The sequence below is a fragment of the Cydia amplana genome, chromosome 25, assembly GCF_948474715.1.
Source record: "Cydia amplana chromosome 25, ilCydAmpl1.1, whole genome shotgun sequence".
Taxonomy (NCBI): domain Eukaryota; kingdom Metazoa; phylum Arthropoda; class Insecta; order Lepidoptera; family Tortricidae; genus Cydia; species Cydia amplana.
Genome location: NC_086093.1, coordinates 4,784,027 through 4,805,183, shown reverse-complemented (window position 1 = coordinate 4,805,183; position 21,157 = coordinate 4,784,027). Strand labels below are relative to the sequence as shown.

Below are 21,157 nucleotides of genomic sequence, written 5' to 3'. Positions count from 1 at the left end.
AGAATTTAAATTAACACTGATTTAAACTTTAAGATTTTTACACATTATTAAATTGTACAACGGGACTTAATCGCGTATCTAAGTTTTAAGATTTACCTCCGACGTTTCGAGGACGGCGTTGTCCCCGTGGTCTCGGAGAAGACTGGCTTAAGTTGACATCAGCATCTTCTAACCGCGCGAGTTTTTCGAACTACCCGCACTTGGTCTTGTTTATCCGCTTGAACAGAGTGACATCCCTAGTGCGCAAAACGTCTTCTCCGAGACCACGGGGACAACGCCGTCCTCGAAACGTCGGCGGTAAATCTTTAAAGAAGGGTTCAGTTTCCTTATTTTCCTGAAATTTCCGAGAGCCTTTCCAACTTCCGCAGCTTGCACATAGTCTGTAATCTGTAATCTCAAGACTGTATAGGTAGTCGCTACGGATCCCTACACTGAACTAGTGAACATGGCCCGACTGCATGCATGCTTCGGCTGATAGGTACTTATATTGTTTTTAACAAGCTTTTATTAGGTCGACTTGTATGTAACTAACTATGTAATGGAATCTAAGGTAACTAATTTAACTATTTTCCAAGGATCGTAGCGTCATGAAAATTGGCAGCTCTATGTAGTTCTGATGACAATACAATAATATGGTACTGTCGAACTGATCTGATGATGGAGACAGGAGGTGGCCATAGGAACTCTGTGATGAAACAACGCAACCTAATTGTGTTAGGGGTTTTTAGAATTGTCTCGATGAGTATTAGTTGTCTGTCGTAAGAAAAGTACAGTCAGCGATAAAAGCTTGCACCAAAAATTATTGTTTTGCCAAAAACTTATTTACTTCGCTTTTCGCCCCGTAAACATGCCTCATTTAAAATACTGACAATGAACAATGTGACATGTCTGAAAAAAAAAATTGCAAATATGTTCTTAATAATGTATTGTGAGGCGTATACCTACGTCGTAATCAATCGTATGTTGAATATTTATTAAAGTACCTAGCATTCACCCATACACAACTTACGGGGCATTCATCATGTGGTTTTTATACTTGCTATTTTTCATCTTCGTCTCATGGGTTTATATCAAACTTACGAGCGGTATTTGCAAGAGCAGCAAACATTTGGTGGGCAAAGTGGTTATAGTGACAGGTGCGAATTCGGGCATAGGGTTGGAAACAGCTAAGAATCTAGCGGAGAGAGGGGCGCGGGTAATTATGGCGTGCAGGGACGAGCGTCGAGGCGTCATAGCCAGGAACCAGGTCGTCGCTGCCACCGGCAACCCTGACGTGCACTATCTACACCTAGACCTCGCATCTTTCAAATCAGTCAGAAGATTTGCCAAGAATATTAACATCACCCAAGAACGGCTGGACATACTCATCAATAATGCGGGCATATACGGCTCAAACCTAAAAACCGAAGACGGACTGCTACTAGGCATGCAGGTCAACCATTTCGGACCATTTTTGCTGACTTACTTACTTTTGCCGAAACTGAAATTGTCAGCGCCGTGTCGTATAATTAATGTCGCATCAATGGGCCATCATTATTGCACCCTTGATTTGAATAACCTTAATGGTGAGAAAGAGACAGGTAAAACGGTAAATGTGAGAAAGATGTATTATGCGTCAAAATTGTGCAATATTTTGATGACAGTTGAACTGGATCGACGTTTGACAGGCACTGGAGTAACGGCTAACTCTTTGCATCCGGGGTGTGTTGATACTGGCATCATAACGACTATACCCGTCGTTAAGCATATGTTGTTTCTGCTTAGGGTTTTCTGTAAGAGTCCGTGGGAAGGTGCTCAAACAACGGTGCAGCTCGCGGTAGCCCCAGAGCTCGCGTCGACCAGCGGCCGATACTTCCAGGACTGCTGTGAAGCGAAACCTTCGAGAACAGTTCAAGATCGAGAACTAGCTCGTGCGTTGTGGGAAGTGTCCGAACATTTTGTTAAAATGAAATAAGAAAAATATATAAACATACATACAAATAAAATAAACGTTTCCAGTCGTCACTCGGATAAAAAAGAAACAGTTTTCTTTAAAAAAATCTTTGGTTTTATTTTTTTCGAGTACAGTCAGCAGCAGAAGTTGCTAAGCGGACGAGTTCAAAATTAACTCGACGTGCTCTTATTCTTTTAACAATAAAGTCGCGTCAAGATCATTTTGAACACCTCGCCCGCTTAGCAACTATTCCTGCTGACTGTACCTACAAAAGTCGAATTCATAGTGTCATGTTTCCTTTTAATGTGTGCGTTTCAGGTGACTTTTTACGGGAACGTACCTTTAGACTGACAGTTTACTCATTCTAATTGTGTCTTTTAACTTCAAACTCGAATAAATCCATTCGTCCCTCTTAGGAAATATGATGAAATGACAAAATGACCTTTTCGTAAGACCATAATCGCATAATGTGACACATGGATTTACACGAGTTTGAAGTTAAGCGGCTCAATTCATGATGAATGAATGAATTTAATTCTATGGTGGATTTTACGATAGCACAGAATAAATAATAGTACTAAGTACAGAAGACTCACTCTCTAACAAAACGCGTCTATTACGATCAGCACAGATATGGCCGCTAGGTGGCGACAGCGCCACGCGCGGCTTATGGATTTCCCTAAAATTGATGTGGAACGGATGTACTTTTAGCTACCTGTAGCAAAGCGACGAAATCGCGGAGCGAGACACGCCTGACGATAGGCCGTCAATATTAAATAACTACTGCTAAGTAAATAAAATCTCATTGTTGCTCAGTGTAGTTATAAACGTGGTAAATTTATTTTGTATTTTGTCCGTACACGTGAAAAAGCGTAATTTTTTTCACACCGGTTACGTGATTACGTGTCTTAGCGTGTGTTATCAAGGTGCCGTAGGTTAAGAATGGAGTTTTTGAAAAATCGTAATAATCACCAAAAATTTAATTGTCAATCTTGAGGTTTTTCATGTCTTAAACGCATATCCATCTCGCTCACGTTTACGCTCAGTGAGAGGAGAGAAAAACCCGAACCTACAGGGCCTTAAGGTGCAAGTATGCAGGAACTTTAGGTTATAAAGTGTCAAGCTTCTGCCCGTCCCGATTGTGAGTCTTAGCGTGTGTAATTAAGGTGCATTTTTGCAGGAACTTCTTGCCGCAGAGGTCGCAGTGGAAGCGCCGCTCGTCGCGGTGGCCCCTCATGTGGACGTCCAGCGCCTTCTTGCGAGGATAACTGGAATGGAGAATACTTTGTATTAAATTAATTTTGTTATAGATAAAAATAAAAAAACCGGCCAAGTGCGAGTCGGACTTGCGCACGGAGGGTTCCGCACCATCAACAAAAAATAGAGCAAAAAATTCGTGTTTGTTGTATGAGAGCCCCCCTATATTTATTTTATTTTTAATAGCGGCAACAGAGATACATCATTTGTGAAAATTTAAACTGTCTAGCTATCGCGGTTCATGAGATACAGCCTGGTCTTGGTGACAGACGGACGGACGGACGGACAGCGAAGTCTTAGTAATAAGGTCCCGTTTTTTACCCTTTGGGTACGGAACCCTAAAAGCGAGGAAAGACGCATGCATATTTGAACGAGATCGAATCGATCAGAAACAAAAATATTTCTTTTATAAACTGTATAGAGGTACATACGAGGAGTTTATAGATATAGACATTTATAGGAGAGTATAGGTACATTTTTACGGTTCCGTATCTCAAAAGGAAAAAGCGGTGCATCACTCGTGCGTCTATTTGTTCGTCTGTCACAGCCTATATTTCCTCTTGAGCTACTCATTAAGTTGAAATTTGTGATGATACACCCATCTTAAGGCGCAGAAGTGTGACAAGCACTTTAATAGGTGTATTGCAAGGATGTGTAAGAATGACCACAGAGACACGTTGCCGATGGGCGCGTTATTTTGAAATGATATACCAACATACGTCCAAAATAGACCTTAATAACCGTGTAATAGGATACCTTTTATCGCAGAGCGCGCACTGGAACTCGGCGTCTACATACCTTTCAATAGGTGTATTACAAGGATGTGTATGAATGACACCTTTATACCAACATACATTCAAAAGTGAACCTTATCAACCGTGTAATAGGATACCTTTTATCGCAGAGCGCGCACTGGAACTCGTTGGCGCCTACATACCTTTCAATAGGTGTATTAAGTACAAGGATGTGTATGAATGACACCTTAATACCAACATACATTCAAAAGTGAACCTTATCAACCGTGTAATAGGATACCTTTTGTCGCAGAGCGCGCACTGGAACTCGCTGGCGCCTACATACCTTTCAATAGGTGTATGAATGACACCTTTATACCAACATACATTCAAAAGTGAACCTTATCAACCGTGTAATAGGATACCTTTTATCGCAGAGCGCGCACTGGTACTCGTTGGCGCCTACATACCTTTCAATAGGTGTATTAAGTACAAGGATGTGTATAAATGACACCTTTATACCAACATACATTCAAAAGTGAACCTTATCAACCGTGTAATAGGATACCTTTTGTCGCAGAGCGCGCACTGGAACTCGCTGGCGCCTACATACCTTTCAATAGGTGTATGAATGACACCTTTATACCAACATACATTCAAAAGTGAACCTTATCAACCGTGTAATAGGGTACCTTTTGTCGCAGAGCGCGCACTGGAACTCGTTGGCGCCTACATACCTTTCAATAGGTGTATTACAAGGATGTGTATGAATGACACCTTTATACCAACATACATTCAAAAGTGAACCTTATCAACCGTGTAATAGGATACTTTTTATCGCAGAGCGCGCACTGGAACTCGGCGTCTACATACCTTTCAATAGGTGTATTACAAGGATGTGTATGAATGACACCTTTATACCAATATACATTCAAAAGTGAACCTTATCAACCGTGTAATAGGATACCTTTTGTCGCAGAGCGCGCACTGGTAGTCGTTGGCGCCAGTGTGCGCCGCCATGTGCCCGCGCAGCTCCTGCTTCTGGAAGAATCCGGCGCCGCACTCCACGCAGAAGTGACGCTTCTCCTTGAAGTGCTTGTTCCGCATGTGAGTCGACAGGTTTCCTGAACAAAGATCAGAAGTTTGTTGCAAAGTTGGCTTGGCAATTGGCGAGCGGACCCCAGGCAACCTAAGTGAGCAGCAGAGAAATACGAATGGTCCTAATATAAATATAGGTCCCTGGGGTACACCCTTCTTAACCGACACTTTTGATGAAAACGCACCATTTATCGGAATTTTACTTAATACTATGCTTGCTTTGCTAATTATTAATATTAAGACACGTATTTATTCACCACAACTCTTACGCATTAAGTGTATTACCACTAGTATTATGATCTACGGAATCAAACGCTTAAGCTTAGTCTGTGTCTTTTACACCAATTATTGTAATATCATCTGCTAGCAAGAAATTGCCTTTTGCTTAGAACAGTGTATTTCAAACTGTGGGTCGCTCTACCAGCTGTAAGGCAATACATAAGCGAAACATGTTGTACATACTAAGGGGGTCGCGCATGAAAAAGATTGAAAAACACTGGCTTAGAACATGTGTATTGCAATATAATGTCTGACCTGCGAGCAAGAAGTCCTTGGAGCAGACGGAGCAGGTGTGCGGTGCGCGTGCGCCGTGCCGCGCGGCCAGGTGGCGCGCGCGCCGCGTCAGTGTGGGGAAGCGCGACGGGCAGTGCGGGCACGCGTACAGCTCCACGGACTTGTGCTTGCGTTGTCTGACACAAACAAATATGAAGTTAACCATTTTGACAATATTACATAAAACATTATTGAAAATAACGGTTTCTTCCACTTTCCCATTGAGCGTACTAAACAATTCAAATAAAAACGGCGATCAACCTTTAGAGCTTATATATTTAATTTTTTCACATAGGTCGCCTTTTTACTAACTGCAATTAGTTGCCTGATTACATATTTTTCAATAGGTAATCTACGAAACCGCAACAAAAGACATAGCAAATGCGGTATACTGAAAAACTTCTCACTTATTTTCAAAATGGAGAAGAATATGCACGATTTTGTTTAATTTTTGTTTACTTATTCTTGTTTTGTAAAAAAATCCCTCTAAATAGATATTACTAGCGCCCCAGTATCACACGGGTTACACAAGACCTTAAGGCTCCGTTAACGATTTTAGGGCCAAAATGTAAAATTGATAGATTTAGTCGTTGAAATTGTACTCCTTTTGTTACGTAATATCTAAATAACAAGTATTAGTTTCTATTAACACGTCTTCTCATCTTGCCTTTTAATAATCAGGTCCCAAGCGTGCGTCACCGGAAATATATGATGAGAAGGGGCAGTTTTTAAAAATTCATCAAAAAATTATAGTTATAAATTATAAAAAATGATGTATAAGAACAGTTTCAGGAAATGTTGTAGATTGTTTAAGAATCAAAATTACGTTGAAATTAAGTCGATTTTCACGAAAAATGTTCACTTGTTTTGAAGTAATTTCTGGTGAAAATTGATTTCGTCTAACTTTCATTTACTCTTGTTCAATATCATATAACAAAAATGTAGTCTATGAAAGTTGGAGTACAGGATATGTGTAATACAAAATTACCATTTTTAGCAGTCCAAACTTTACGAAATTTACAAATAAGATCGACTAAATCAGTGCTTTACGCGCATTTACCTAAACGTCCATCAGAAAAAAAATCATTACTAATTTAGTGAGTCCGTTTTCAAAAAAATGATCTGTACAAATGCAAGATAAGAAGACGTGCTAATAGATACCAGTACTTGTTGTTTCTATTACGTAACAAAAGTTGGACAATTTCATCGACTCAATCTATCAATTTTACATTTTTGCGACTAAAATCGATACCGGCCTCTTAACAAAATATACACCTAAACCTTTCTCAAGAATCACTCTATTGATACGTGAAAACCGCATGAAAAGCCGCACATCATTTTTAGGGTTCCGTAGCCAAATGGCAAAAAAACGGAACCCTTATAGATTCGTCATGTCTGTCTGTCTGTCTGTCTGTCTGTCCGTCTGTCCGTGTATGTCACAGTCACTTTTCTCCGAAACTATAAGAACTATACTGTTGAAACTTGGTAAGTAGATGTATTCTGTGAACCGCATTAAGATTTTCAAACAAAAATAGAAAAAAAACAATAAATTTTTGGGGTACCCTATACTTAGAACTGAAACTCAAAATTTTTTTTTTCATAAAACCTATACGTGTGGGGTATCTATGGATAGGTCTTCAAAAATGATATTGAGGTTTCTAATATCATTTTTTTCTAAACTGAATAGTTTGCGCGAGAGACACTTCCAAAGTGGTAAAATGTGTGTCCCCCCCTTGTAACTTTTAAAATAACAGAATGATAAAACTAAAAAAAATATATGATGTACATTACCGTGTAAACTTCCACCGAAAATTGGTTTGAACGAGATCTAGTAAGTAGTTTTTTTTAATACGTCATAAATCGCCTAATTTGAGTTTATCGCGAACATACATACACAGAGAGACGCGGCGGGGACTTTGTTTTATAAGGTGTTAGTGATAAATGTATCAGTCTAGTATTACCTTCCATCGGGGAAAATTTGGATGGTAAGATTTCACAACCATTTCCTTCCTTTCTAGAAGGTACATTACCCACTGAGTCAAATAGGAATGAAATTCCTTCTGAATTCAAGCGGTCTTTTCTCTCAGTGTACAATAATAATGTTACCTGTGTGAATTCAAAGAGTTGTAGTTGTGGAACTCCGCGTCGCACTGCTCGCATTTGAACGGGCCTTTGATGTGAGACGGCATGTGGCGTTTGAGTCTCTTTTTCGTCAGGAAACCTAAAAATATTATAAATAGTCAAAGTTGGTTAGAATGACCTATCAGGTCCTATTCAGCTGGTGCTATACGTATATTTAGCATTATAAGTAATTCTAAATTGTGAATATTGACTTACCTTTCCCACAAGTTTCACAAATATGATTGGGGAAGTGCTTATTCATATGCGCATGGTACACGTATGCGTTAGGCATCACCATCCCGCACTCGACACACTTGAAATCTTCCGTGACCTCATATTGTACCTCATTCTTGACAGTTGGCTCTTTCTTCCGTTTCCGGGCTACTGTGATGCGCTTCTCTCTTTCTAGTGCTATGATGGGTTGTGCTTTGTCTCTTTCTGTTGAGTCTGGATGTTTTAGATCTGGAAATTCAGTACCTTAGTAAAAATTATTTTCCATGGTACCAGTCAGATTTGAACCCTATACTGTTAGACTTAAAGTACAATATGATATATCATAAAATTGTATCTTACCTTGTTTATCTTCTTCTATCTGCGTTTTGTTATCAACATTATATTTGACATCTGCTTCTAAAACAAATTCTCCGGAGACCTTCCTTACTATTGTACATTTGTCTGATGTCTCCAGTTCAATTACTGAAAAGAAAATCAATTACATAATTATGTAGTTCTGTTCAGTATGCGTTTTCCATGCTTTACCCATATTTTTCTTAGTAGTTTAGAGGCAAACTGGAGTCTATTTTGTCAGTGGTACAATTTGGGATACTGTTTGTGTCAAAGCAGATAGGGTACAATACCTACATTTGAAGATTTCATTAAACACGGAAAAATAAGTGACTTCAGATAAGCTTTAGAAATTGTTATCCACAATTTGGTCATGATGATCAGGCAGAATACCAAAACCATGGTCATATAAAAAAAAATATCAAAATATGAAAGAAACAATAAACATTAACAATCACTTACATCCATTAACCTGCAGAGCATTGAGCGTGTCAAAAACTTGGCGCCTGAACTTCCGTGCCTCCTGCAGCGCCCGGGCACACTCTTCACACACGAAACTATCATCTTCGTAATCTTCTTGTAAAGGCTAGAATTATTACAGCATGACTTTGAGATGAGATTACATGTCCATTCGTGTATTATACACCAAAGATAATTTAATGGACAGAAATGTACTCATGTTAGATTCCAACAGCGTAAATACTGAGTAACATAAAGGAGAAATTATTTTGAAAAACTTACAAGAATAGAATAAAGATCTTTTAGCATTTCGGCGTAGTTTGTGTCTGGTTTGTCACTGTATAAATTTATTAAATCATTGGTAGATAAACAGCAAAAACAAAAATAAGCATCGATTGACATTTTGGTATACTTAACTGAATAATAACAATAGAAATAACAGTATTTTAATTATATTTACAGAAGTAAACATTAAAAAGTTTTTAGGTTATGTTTACCAGACGTCAACTGTCACCAAGACATATCGGCCATTATACGTTCAGAAATCTTTTCATTTTTAATTTAACCCTCTTAAGCGCTTCACACACCTTAAATCCATAACACACGACCGTACCACCGGTCATGGTACGGTAGTATGTTACGACTTTTGCTTTCAGTAACTGACGACGTCCAGCGTGCGTCCAGCAATACGTAGAAGTGGGATGCAGATATCTGTACTGTTTAACGAATAGCTCGTCCGTGTAAATGGCGACGAAATAATTGTGTAATAAACGCGCGAGCCACGAGACGAGCCGCGCCACGAGACGCGAGTCCACCGTTTACACTCGCGTTCGACTTGTCATTCGGTTATAAACCTTATGCCGTGCCGTTAGTGTTTAAATTATATTAGCTCGACGAGCTTGCGAGACACGAGACGAGCCGCGAGCCCACCGCTTACACTCTCGTCTCGTGGCTCGCGCGAGAGTTTAAATCGGCTATAAGAGAGCTTTAGTCACTAGGCGTAACCGCGTTTAGAGTAAGCATTGCAGTCTGCTGCACTAACTATAGTTTGTCAAAGGACTGCCTCATTTCAAACATAGACAGAGAGAATCATACTATCTTTGTCTTACACTAGTAATATATTATGGCGACAGTCGTGCATAGATCAAAATAAAGTCACATTAGAAATAAAGCTCATTTAATGCACCATAAATAAATCTTAGGGGATGTTGGCGAGGTAGTCCTTGACGTGCGCGGGCTCGAGGCGGCGGAACCCGGCCGCATCGCAGATCCCCACCTGGACACATAACAAATTATAATAAATAGAAATTCTATTAGGAATATTAGGATAGAGTATGCGGAAAGAGAAGAGTCGTGGAATGTATTGGGCCCCATACATTCCACGACTCTTCTCTTTCCGCACAGACGCTAGGCACCTTTATCTTACAGAGTTGGCATAACCCAAAATAATAGTATTACTGCAATGTTTTGCCGCCAGAGTGCAGCACTAGCGCCTTCAATAAACCATAGACTAACTTATATATACTGGGCCTTAAACTGTTTTTTGACAAGTTTTCACAGACAATCAAATATGTGATTGATACATCTAGGTGGTTTGTTTACAAAGGGCCTACTGGAAACGCGATGTCGTAACTCGGCTAACTGCCTCTGCTCGAATATGCAAGAGTGATAGAGAGGATAGATAACAAAATTTCGACTCTCTCGTTTGCGGGGGACCCTTAGATTGTGACTTATTGTGGGAGTGGCGCCCCCTACGCAGACTTTCGCGTAATATCCCTATTGAGGGCAGCCAAAATCAGGTAATGCTGGGTAGACCGATTACCAACCTCAATGTTGTCGGCATTCATCTGCCCTTCGAAGCCCTCCTTCAGCGTGAGGATGGCGGTGTGGACGGCGTCATCCAACTCCAGGTCCTCGGTATACCTGCACCATTAACAGTGGTTTTGGTCAAACGAATATTACAAAACCTTTTGTTCCTTTAGGGTAATAAAAAAGCGTCCAGGAAGTTGAATTCCTAAAATGTTGAAATCCCGAAATGTTGACTTTCCCAGTATGTTGAAAGTATACATTTTGAGAAATCAACTTTTTAATATTTCAACGTTATAAGAATTCAACATTTTGCGAAACTAAAAAGAAACAACATTCTGGGAAAGTCAACATTTTGGGATTTCAACATTTTAGGAATTCAACTTTGAGGTCCTGGAGGGAAAATCTTGGCAAATTTTTAACGTGATAACGTCTTATAAATCGATGAACACAAAATCAAAATGCGATTTTGCTCACTGTTTTTAAGTAGCAAAGTACCCTTGTTCGATCTGCTGAGGTGAAAATTTAATTGTTGGTATATCTTAAGAAAACATGAGTGAATAGAGGTAAGTGATGAAGAAGGAATACATTTTTCGGGTTCTCTAATATGTTCTCACTGCTGAGGTGAAAAATGTTGTGTACTACACGAGATCAAAGTTATTTACATCTCGAGCGCTTTTGAGGGCTCAAAATAAGCACTCGAAGAAATATCAAACTTTGATCTCTTGTTGTACAAATAACTATTTCATTCAACAAAAATAATACTTTAAACAAGTGGAATCATATAGGACATATATGTAGGTAAACAAACCAAAAGTATATAGCTAAGATACGCGACCCGGGCACCGCGCCCCGCGCCCCACAGCCGGTTGGTCAGCGACACCTTCTTGTAACTCATGAGGCCCTGGCTTGCTTGCTACTTGCTCTCAGTTAAATTACAATTTTGGACAGTTTTTTTCTCGATTTTGACTACAGTAGCCTATGGAGACTAACAAGCAACGCTAAGCGGTGTTCGTAGTCTATGGAGCAAGCTATATTACGGGTGTCACATGCGCGTTTCTGACTTCTTAAGCAATTTTATTGTTTCTACTAGTTAGTACTCATCTATCAGAGATGACAATTACAATTAGGTTGGCAACAATGTATTTCGTACAATATTTTTTAAGTGGTGATTACACGAAGTATCGTAAAAGTACCAAAAAGATACTGCGTGTATGCACAAATACTTTTTTCGGGAATAGACTAACGACTTGTCTTGACAACTATAACATAGGGGTTTAAAGGTGTGTGTACGACCTTTTAAATGACAAATAAAAGTACGGGAGTAGAAAAATATCATAAATTAATGATCTATTTGGAACTAATAATTAATAAAAGATTGAACCAGTCACCTCTTCTCCAAGAATGTCTTCCCGTTGTTAAAGTTCTTGCCCATGGCAGTGGCCTTCCAAGCGAAGTAAGCACCCGAGGGGTCGCACTGGAACAGGTACGGACGGTTGCCCTCCCAACCGCAGATCAGGAGCGACACACCGAACGGACGCACACCGCTGCAAATATACATTATATAATTATACATGCACTAGAGGAATAAAAGCCTGTGGTGGAATCTGGTGTTCAACAGAACATGATGTTACGATCCTCAGCATTAAGGGGAGAACCAAAGAATGTACATGTACAATACAGAATGTTGAGTTGCACTGTAACGGCACAGAATAAGTAATAGTATTATCATACAGAACGGCCAGTCGGCCACGCACCGCCCCGCCCCAACTCGCGTTACCTCGCCCCGTGACATGAATCTGGCGGACTTCTGGCGTCCTCTCAGTACAGCGACTTACCCACATATACACAATGACGCGTGTACAGACGTGCCGTGCACACATATAAACGCAAATGATTTTTGATGTATGGCGTGTCTGCCCTGCGGTAATGGGTAAGGTGTGAAGTGTTTCACACAGTAGCAACACATGTCACATAGTTTTCCTACTACCTTGCTGGTTTTATACACATCTGACCATGTCATCTTTGATACTTTATATTAAGCTACAGAAGAAATAATCAATCAATATCCTGACTGGTAACACTATGCCATATAAAATTTCAATTTACCAATCACCACTAATGTCAAAAAGAAGAACCCACTTATGGCAGTTCATATTACAGAACATTATGGTCCAAAGAATATGGAATTTCCTAGATTCAACAAGCATTAGCCCATCACAATAGATCACTGCGTGGTCGACATGGCACCCAAAAAAAACCCGCTAACATAATAATAATACCAAATACATAAATCTTACCCCGACTGTGTATACTCTTGCATGACGGTGGCGACTCTCTGTACAAGCTGAGCCGTTGGGATGGGCTCATGGTACATGAGGTAGTACTGCTGGGCCATCTTGCGGGCCTGTGTCACCAGCAGCCTGTAGTCGGGGCCCATGCCCGAATAGACCATGCCTAAAAAAAATGATTGTACTATTTAAACTTCTTGGCTGATTTTGAAGGAGGTATTGTTTTGTATGTGGCAGCAACATGAGGGGTTTACTTACTGCAAATTAATTTTCATCATTTACATGTTAAAATTGTATTGAGAAACTTTATGTAATAATGTAAATGTAGGTATGTTCATCATTCTGTGGTAACAATTACATAGTATTTGCTTGAACTTTAATAGAAAAAAAAATTACATACTCTCACCCAACCTAGCTTAAATTTCAGAATTTTTGACTCGAATGACATTCCATGAATAATAGCTAATAGTATTTACTACCAGACCAGAGCAAGTAATACATTAAAACATTTCAGCGACTTACCAATATGGCCTGTGATCATTTCCACCTTATTAACACTGTGTTCATCATAGAGAATGCTCTTGTGTTTGTTCTCTGTCGCAATTACCACGCCATTGGACGCTGAAATTAACGCAAACAATAATTATATCCTCCACTACTTTGTTTGATGATGAGATGACATGACAAAATTTTAGCAAAACAGTTGTTTTATTAAGATTTCAATGAACTTTAAGTAAAGGCATAAGTGACACAAAACAAGTCATGTATTCATTTTATAACAAATTGTAAATGTAGTAAAAATAGGTACAGAATATCATAGACGCTAACATAACCTCATTTGCAAGAACTAACTTACCTTTAATTCCGACGGATGTGCCGCCGGCGGCTACGGCGGCTAAAGCATATTCTATTTGCACTAATTTTCCTGAAGGGCTGAAAGGGAAATAAGTAAATTATAAACTTTTTGTAGGAAAGTTACGCTATGAGTAGAAGCACTTATAACTTTGAAAATTACATGTAAATACACTTATTTTTACACAAATACGATAAAGCCTACATTCTACATCTTGTTTGCCAAGAACAGGAGTATTTGTAGGGAAATTAGCGTAAATAAATAGAAATTTACCTAAAAGTTGTAAGAGAAAAGCTGTAACGTTCTGACGCCATGATTACAAAGCAGATTGTCAAATTTATTTGCTGCTGAATGTTGGCAGCACTGAAATATGACAGTCGTGATTTCCACAGATTATACAAATTTGTACCGATTATTCGTTCCTTTTCCTCAATCGATTGTACGATTCATTTTGATATTTGCCGATTCCTAGAATCCGAACAAGCGCACTATTTGTGATTAGTTAGAATATTAACCAATAGAAAGCGTGTATTCTCGCTCGATATTTGATTGTCAAATTTAGGGAAACATTAGTCTATTTATAAATTTAATGTTTCGTGTGTATTTTCAATAAAACAGACAGTCGCTATGTTGAGCAATCTGCGCGGCGTCTCGCCTTTATCCGACGCTATGTCCGACAGCACTTTAGAGAGAAATCGCGCTGAAAAGGCGCTTATCACTAAAACGCCCGCCCAAAGTCAGGTTTTTGGGAACAAAACCAACGTTAGTGGGATAAAGAATTACTCCGATAAAAATGGCAATGATGTTACTAAATCCGTGCATAAAGGGCGGAAGACTATTGCGTTTTGGACGCTGGTGTGTTTGCTGTTCATCCTTGCCATCGGGAACCTGATTCTTACATTTACCATTCTGGCCGTTTTGAGACTTGGACAAGGTACGTTACCCTTCTCTTAATAGTTTCGTTTACAATTCACGTGTTTACAGTATTACATTGTACCTAACCTTAATGGACTTCGATTCCTTTCATATTTAAACAGGGCCGAAAACTAGAACCTACTTTATAGGTATAGGCACAGAATAAATAATAGTACTAAGTACAGAAGACTCACTCTAACAAAACGCGTTTGTTACGATCAGCACAGATATGGCCGCTAGGTGGCGACAGCGCCACGCGCGGCTTATGGCTTTCCCCAAAATTGGGGCCGAACGGATGTACTTTTAGGTACCTGTAGCAAAGTGACGAAATCGCGGAGTGAGACACGCCTGGTATAGGTATTTATTTTAAACTTAGAGACAGTGACCTACATTAATGTTGATCAATGTCATCGTCCCAAAAGTTTATAATACTCATAGTTATTCAATACCATAGCTTTCATATTGCTGCCATTTGTTAATAGATACATAGATAATGTCGTTAGCTCTATCGTAATCGGGGACGCACCGGCCGCCCTCTGCAGCAGGGGCAGTTTGTAATAGGGCATTTGACACATGTTGAATTTTATAACGAAATCTAGTTAAATAGATAGAAAATTAGCAATTTATCACAATACAATGGAAATTTAAAAAATATATGGGTATAAAAAAAATACAAAATACAAGGCATAAAAAAAAAACATTTTTTTACACGGAATTTAACACCTTCAGTGCCGAAAACCCGGCTATCGGGTATTTTATGATTTCGTTCCCAGGCCGGACGACCCGATAGTCGGGATCGTGGTACTTCAGCTTTATGACGAAATTTGTGTGGCCTGGCGCGGATGTCTTGTTTGGCTGGGTGGCAATGAATGTGTTTAATACCAACTGTACGAGCAATTCCCCATTCGTCATTATCTTGATATCTTTGATCTTTACAGGCATGGAGAGTATGGAACTCCTCCCAGAGCATAACGCGGTCAAACTGCTAGGAGACACAGGATTGGAACACGTTTACAAGCGTGACGGGTTGCTCGAGGGCTTCAGGGACAAGCCCGTCGAAGTCTCCAGCGAGAATGGCACCGTGCGTGTCACTTTGCAGACCAGGTCAGTTATTTATAAATAATAGCATATTTCGCACACATAAGGTTTCGCCGACATGTTCTTGACGTTCAAAAGTACGTTCACTGTCCTGTGCCCCACATATGGGTCACGGCAAGCCTCTATTATAAGGCCTTAAGTTTGACAGTTAACAGTTGGGACAGCGAACGTGTTAAGAATGTCGTGATAATCGTGCATAATACCGCGCCATCTTGTATCCATGATAGGCAACAGTGCATTTTCAGTGACGCCATCTAGTAATGATGCGCTTTTAGGCGGTCGCATTTGAATGTATGGGATAGCATCGTCTGTATATATGTTGTCTGTGTTATCAGACAACTAAGTACCTAATGTACATACCTTACAAACTAACATACATAAAAAAAAAAAAACAAAAAAAAATCATATAAACTAAAAATTATTTCGGGGACACGGTGGATTTCTGTTGTGTCGCATGCAAACCTCGAATTTCAAAATACGTTTCCTTGTCGGCAGATTGTCCCGCACGGAAACGAAGTTGGCGGTGAACTCTTCCGGTGTGTTCGTACGCGGCGTCGGCGCGATGAGGCTGCAGGACCCTGTCTCTGGGGAGACTGTCTTCAGCACCGCCGCCCAGGAGATGAACATACCCGATGGCGTCAACAACCTTCACGCTAAGGTAAGACTGTCTCAAGAGACCAAGATGGCAGTGTACTAACTACACTACTGGTGTGTTGGATGAGGCTGAAGGACCCTGTCTCTGGGGAGACTGTCTTCAGCACCGCCGCCCAGGAGATGAACATACCCGATGGCGTCAACAACCTTCACGCTAAGGTAAGACTGTCTCAAGAGACCAAGATGGCAGTGTACTAACTACACTACTGGTGTGTTGGATGAGGCTGAAGGACCCTGTCTCTGGGGAGACTGTCTTCAGCACCGCCGCCCAGGAGATGAACATACCCGATGGCGTCAACAACCTTCACGCTAAGGTAAGACTGTCTCAAGAGACCAAGATGGCAGTGTACTAACTACACTACTGGTGTGTTGGATGAGGCTGAAGGACCCTGTCTCTGGGGAGACTGTCTTCAGCACCGCCGCCCAGGAGATGAACATACCCGATGGCGTCAACAACCTTCACGCTAAGGTAAGACTGTCTCAAGAGACCAAGATGGCAGTGTACTAACTACACTACTGGTGTGTTGGATGAGGCTGAAGGACCCTGTCTCTGGGGAGACTGTCTTCAGCACCGCCGCCCAGGAGATGAACATACCCGATGGCGTCAACAACCTTCACGCTAAGGTAAGACTGTCTCAAGAGACCAAGATGGCAGTGTACTAACTACACTACTGGTGTGTTGGATGAGGCTGAAGGACCCTGTCTCTGGGGAGACTGTCTTCAGCACCGCCGCCCAGGAGATGAACATACCCGATGGCGTCAACAACCTTCACGCTAAGGTAAGACTGTCTCAAGAGACCAAGATGGCAGTGTACTAACTACACTACTGGTGTGTTGGATGAGGCTGAAGGACCCTGTCTCTGGGGAGACTGTCTTCAGCACCGCCGCCCAGGAGATGAACATACCCGATGGCGTCAACAACCTCCACGCTAAGGTAAGACTGTCTCCAGAGACCAAGATGGCAGTGTACTAACTACACTACTGGTGTGTTGGATGAGGCTGTGGGACCCTGTCTCTGGGGAGACTGTCTTCAGCACCGCCGCCCAGGAGATGAACATACCCGATGGCGTCAACAACCTTCACGCTAAGGTAAGACTGTCTCCAGAGACCAAGATGGCAGTGTACTAACTACACTACTGGTGTGTTGGATGAGGCTGCAGGACCCTGTCTCTGGGGAGACTGTCTTCAGCACCGCCGCCCAGGAGATGAACATACCCGATGGCGTCAACAACCTTCACGCTAAGGTAAGACTGTCTCAAGAGACCAAGATGGCAGTGTACTAACTACACTACTGGTGTGTTGGATGAGGCTGAAGGACCCTGTCTCTGGGGAGACTGTCTTCAGCACCGCCGCCCAGGAGATGAACATACCCGATGGCGTCAACAACCTTCACGCTAAGGTAAGACTGTCTCAAGAGACCAAGATGGCAGTGTACTAACTACACTACTGGTGTGTTGGATGAGGCTGAAGGACCCTGTCTCTGGGGAGACTGTCTTCAGCACCGCCGCCCAGGAGATGAACATACCCGATGGCGTCAACAACCTTCACGCTAAGGTAAGACTGTCTCAAGAGACCAAGATGGCAGTGTACTAACTACACTACTGGTGTGTTGGATGAGGCTGAAGGACCCTGTCTCTGGGGAGACTGTCTTCAGCACCGCCGCCCAGGAGATGAACATACCCGATGGCGTCAACAACCTTCACGCTAAGGTAAGACTGTCTCAAGAGACCAAGATGGCAGTGTACTAACTACACTACTGGTGTGTTGGATGAGGCTGAAGGACCCTGTCTCTGGGGAGACTGTCTTCAGCACCGCCGCCCAGGAGATGAACATACCCGATGGCGTCAACAACCTCCACGCTAAGGTAAGACTGTCTCCAGAGACCAAGATGGCAGTGTACTAACTACACTACTGGTGTGTTGGATGAGGCTGTGGGACCCTGTCTCTGGGGAGACTGTCTTCAGCACCGCCGCCCAGGAGATGAACATAACCGATGGCGTCAACAACCTTCACGCTAAGGTAAGACTGTCTCCAGAGACCAAGATGGCAGTGTACTAACTACACTACTGGTGTGTTGGATGAGGCTGCAGGACCCTGTCTCTGGGGAGACTGTCTTCAGCACCGCCGCCCAGGAGATGAACATACCCGATGGCGTCAACAACCTTCACGCTAAGGTAAGACTGTCTCAAGAGACCAAGATGGCAGTGTACTAACTACACTACTGGTGTGTTGGATGAGGCTGTGGGACCCTGTCTCTGGGGAGACTCTTCAGCACCGCCGCCCAGGAGATGAACATACCCGATGGCGTCAACAACCTTCACGCTAAGGTAAGACTGTCTCCAGAGACCAAGATGGCAGTGTACTAACTACACTACTGGTGTGTTGGATGAGGCTGCAGGACCCTGTCTCTGGGGAGACTGTCTTCAGCACCGCCGCCCAGGAGATGAACATACCCGATGGCGTCAACAACCTTCACGCTAAGGTAAGACTGTCTCAAGAGACCAAGATGGCAGTGTACTAACTACACTACTGGTGTGTTGGATGAGGCTGTGGGACCCTGTCTCTGGGGAGACTGTCTTCAGCACCGCCGCCCAGGAGATGAACATACCCGATGGCGTCAACAACCTTCACGCTAAGGTAAGACTGTCTCAAGAGACCAAGATGGCAGTGTACTAACTACACTACTGGTGTGTTGGATGAGGCTGTGGGACCCTGTCTCTGGGGAGACTCTTCAGCACCGCCGTCCAGGAGATGAACATCCCTGATGGCGTCAACAACCTTCACGCTAAGGTAAGACTGTCTCAACAGACCAAGATGGCAGTGTACTAACTACACTACTGGTGTGTTGGATGAGGCTGCAGGACCCTGTGTCTGAGGAGACTGTCTTCAGCACCGCCGCCCAGGAGATGAACATACTCATACTCGTTTATTCATAAAGCCAATTACATGTCAAATAAACTTACACTTAAACTTAAAATTATATATACAATCAATCGAAAATTAAAACAAAGTTTATTTACATGTCGAATTAAAATTGGAAAACGTTTAAAATTAAAATTGAGGTCAAGACGAAAGACTTAAAATTTAAAATTAGGATACATTTTAAAATTACAATTAATATAAAAAAAGCTGATTCCCGTGTCTAAATAATATTGAGGTCAAAATTGAAAAATAGTAGAAAAGCAAAAGTCAAAATTTAAGTTTAAAATAGTAGGTAAATATGATACATGGCAGGCTGCAGGACCCTGTGTCCGGGGAGACTCTCTGCGTTTGCGTCATAATACTTACTATAGAGATGTATTAGTGTGGTCTCTTTCACACGTCGACGTTGGCGTCTTTTTTGGTCAGGCGCAGGACCGTTGATGCTAACGTCAGACGCCGCGTATATAGCATAAAATAGGAGACCAAGGCCTAAGGTAATTACAGATCGGGGAGATCTTGAAGAAAGGCCAGGTCAAGAGCACCCTAAACCGGCGAGCGTGTATGAGGAATGTTATGAAAGTAACGGAAGCGAAAGAGATGTGTCAGGATCGTAGCAAGTGGAAATCCGTGGTCTCTGCCTACCCCTCCGGGAAATAGGCGTGATTGTATGTATATATATATCATATGTATGTATGTAATTAGATCCAGATGTAGTGCATTGAATAATTATTTTCCATCGTATTTTCACGGAAACGTACGAACGTGTCTTGCTATTTCAGTCAGTCTCAGTATAATAGGTACTGAGGTTGACAGAAGTAGCATGACAAATACGAAAGTTTCCGAGAAAGTACGATGGAAAACAATTATGCACTGCGTCTGTAACATAAAGAGTCACACGAAGCCGTCTCCATACAATTCAAGTTACGCTCTCATTTTAAAACCGAATTCTGAAATAACATGAGATATGACACGAACATTCAAGTAACATACCGTCAGGTGACAAGCAAAACTCACTAATTACAAAAAAAATATTTAAACAAAATCAACCTTCTTTTAGTACTAATATGGTTCACTATGGCTATGAACTTGTGGTGGTAATTAGTGAGTTTTGCTTGTCACCTGACGATACATCTATGTCTGGTACTAGTTTGTGTTGCTAGAAATTGTAATAAAAAGGAATTAGAGCCAGTAGAAGTTTCATATCCCATCAAGTGGCATGCATGATACGTCATTGTCATTTTTAGTAGTTGGAATTACGATTTTATTTGAAGTAATCAAATTTCAGATGTAAATGCCGTAAATTGTACGGGAGCTGGTTCCTGCCACTTCAAAGGGATTTACAAAACTTTTATTAAATACCTAATATCAATTACCTATATAAAGACACCTTTCTGTTTCAGCAAATCTCAACCAAACGCATTTCCTCCCCCACCGACCAAGACTTGAAACTCAAATCAGACTCCTCGGCCCATCTCCGCGGCTCCGAAGGCACCCGAATGGAATCCAAGGAACTCTTCTGGTCCGCCGACCAAGACATCTACCTTAAATCTATCAATGGCTCCGTAGTACTCAGCGGTAAGGAAGGAGTATACGTACCGGTAAGAAATTTACCCATAGCCTTACCGTTGAATCGTACGGAACCCAGTACGGGGCAGTTTAAAGTGTGTGTTTGTATGCCGCAAGGGAAATTGTTCCGTATTGCGGTGCCCAGTGGGCAGAAAGTCACGTGTTCGCATATAAACATGACGGGGGATTTGAATCCTTGTATTTAGATATGTCACTTGATAGTTGTAGGTGATATTAAAATGCTAGAATTTACTGAATATAGCCGACTATCAGATTGTTACGGAACGTTTTATGATCATTCCAGTAAACTCTCACACGCCAGCATACTTAAAAG

The 21,157-nt window shown here is 41.5% G+C and overlaps 4 protein-coding genes across 4 annotated transcripts; 2 read left to right on the top strand and 2 right to left on the bottom strand.

Moving 5' to 3' along the window:
• The first annotated feature begins 1,016 nt into the window (after positions 1–1,016).
• LOC134659897 (retinol dehydrogenase 11-like) lies at positions 1,017–1,954 on the top strand. The gene has a single exon (XM_063515603.1). The coding sequence runs from the start codon at positions 1,022–1,024 to the stop codon at positions 1,952–1,954; it is 933 nt and encodes a 310-aa protein (XP_063371673.1). The 5' UTR covers positions 1,017–1,021.
• Positions 1,955–3,041: 1,087 nt separating this feature from the next.
• Positions 3,042–9,230, bottom strand: LOC134659895 (gastrula zinc finger protein XlCGF57.1-like). Its single transcript, XM_063515602.1, has 8 exons — positions 9,001–9,230; positions 8,722–8,845; positions 8,269–8,391; positions 7,912–8,157; positions 7,681–7,795; positions 5,557–5,711; positions 4,892–5,048; positions 3,042–3,201 (listed from the first exon to the last, which is right to left on the bottom strand). The coding sequence occupies exons 1-8, from the start codon at positions 9,118–9,120 to the stop codon at positions 3,042–3,044; spliced, it is 1,200 nt and encodes a 399-aa protein (XP_063371672.1). The 5' UTR covers positions 9,121–9,230.
• A 648-nt stretch (positions 9,231–9,878) lies between these two features.
• LOC134659782 (proteasome subunit alpha type-2) lies at positions 9,879–14,058 on the bottom strand. Its single transcript, XM_063515486.1, has 7 exons — positions 13,942–14,058; positions 13,672–13,748; positions 13,338–13,436; positions 12,825–12,981; positions 11,916–12,071; positions 10,545–10,641; positions 9,879–9,994 (listed from the first exon to the last, which is right to left on the bottom strand). Exons 1-7 carry the CDS (start codon positions 13,980–13,982, stop codon positions 9,917–9,919), a joined length of 705 nt encoding a protein of 234 aa, XP_063371556.1. The 5' UTR covers positions 13,983–14,058; the 3' UTR covers positions 9,879–9,916.
• Positions 14,059–14,178: 120 nt separating this feature from the next.
• Positions 14,179–21,029, top strand: LOC134659823 (uncharacterized). The gene is made up of 4 exons (XM_063515530.1): positions 14,179–14,602; positions 15,522–15,687; positions 16,177–16,339; positions 20,658–21,029. The coding sequence occupies exons 1-4, from the start codon at positions 14,296–14,298 to the stop codon at positions 21,027–21,029; spliced, it is 1,008 nt and encodes a 335-aa protein (XP_063371600.1). The 5' UTR covers positions 14,179–14,295.
• The last annotated feature ends 128 nt before the right edge of the window (positions 21,030–21,157 follow it).

Excerpts from the sequence above, each read along its gene's own strand:
- LOC134659782 (XM_063515486.1), bottom strand. The coding sequence starts at position 13,982 with ATGGCGTCAGAACGTTACAGCTTTTCTCTTACAACTTTTAG. Across the intron at positions 13,437-13,671 it reads CACATCCGTCGGAATTAAAG|CGTCCAATGGCGTGGTAATT; the intron begins GTAAGTTAGTTC and ends CGTTAATTTCAG. Across the intron at positions 12,982-13,337 it reads AATGATCACAGGCCATATTG|GCATGGTCTATTCGGGCATG; the intron begins GTAAGTCGCTGA and ends CATTTTTTTTAG.
- LOC134659823 (XM_063515530.1), top strand. The coding sequence starts at position 14,296 with ATGTTGAGCAATCTGCGCGGCGTCTCGCCTTTATCCGACGCTATGTCC. Across the intron at positions 14,603-15,521 it reads CGTTTTGAGACTTGGACAAG|GCATGGAGAGTATGGAACTC; the intron begins GTACGTTACCCT and ends TGATCTTTACAG. Across the intron at positions 15,688-16,176 it reads CGTGTCACTTTGCAGACCAG|ATTGTCCCGCACGGAAACGA; the intron begins GTCAGTTATTTA and ends CCTTGTCGGCAG.
- LOC134659897 (XM_063515603.1), top strand. The coding sequence starts at position 1,022 with ATGTGGTTTTTATACTTGCTATTTTTCATCTTCGTCTCATGGGTTTAT.
- LOC134659895 (XM_063515602.1), bottom strand. The coding sequence starts at position 9,120 with ATGTCAATCGATGCTTATTTTTGTTTTTGCTGTTTATCTACCAATGAT. Across the intron at positions 8,158-8,268 it reads GATAGAAGAAGATAAACAAG|ATCTAAAACATCCAGACTCA; the intron begins GTAAGATACAAT and ends CTGAATTTCCAG. Across the intron at positions 3,202-4,891 it reads TGCGCGCTCTGCGACAAAAG|TTATCCTCGCAAGAAGGCGC; the intron begins GTATCCTATTAC and ends TCTCCATTCCAG.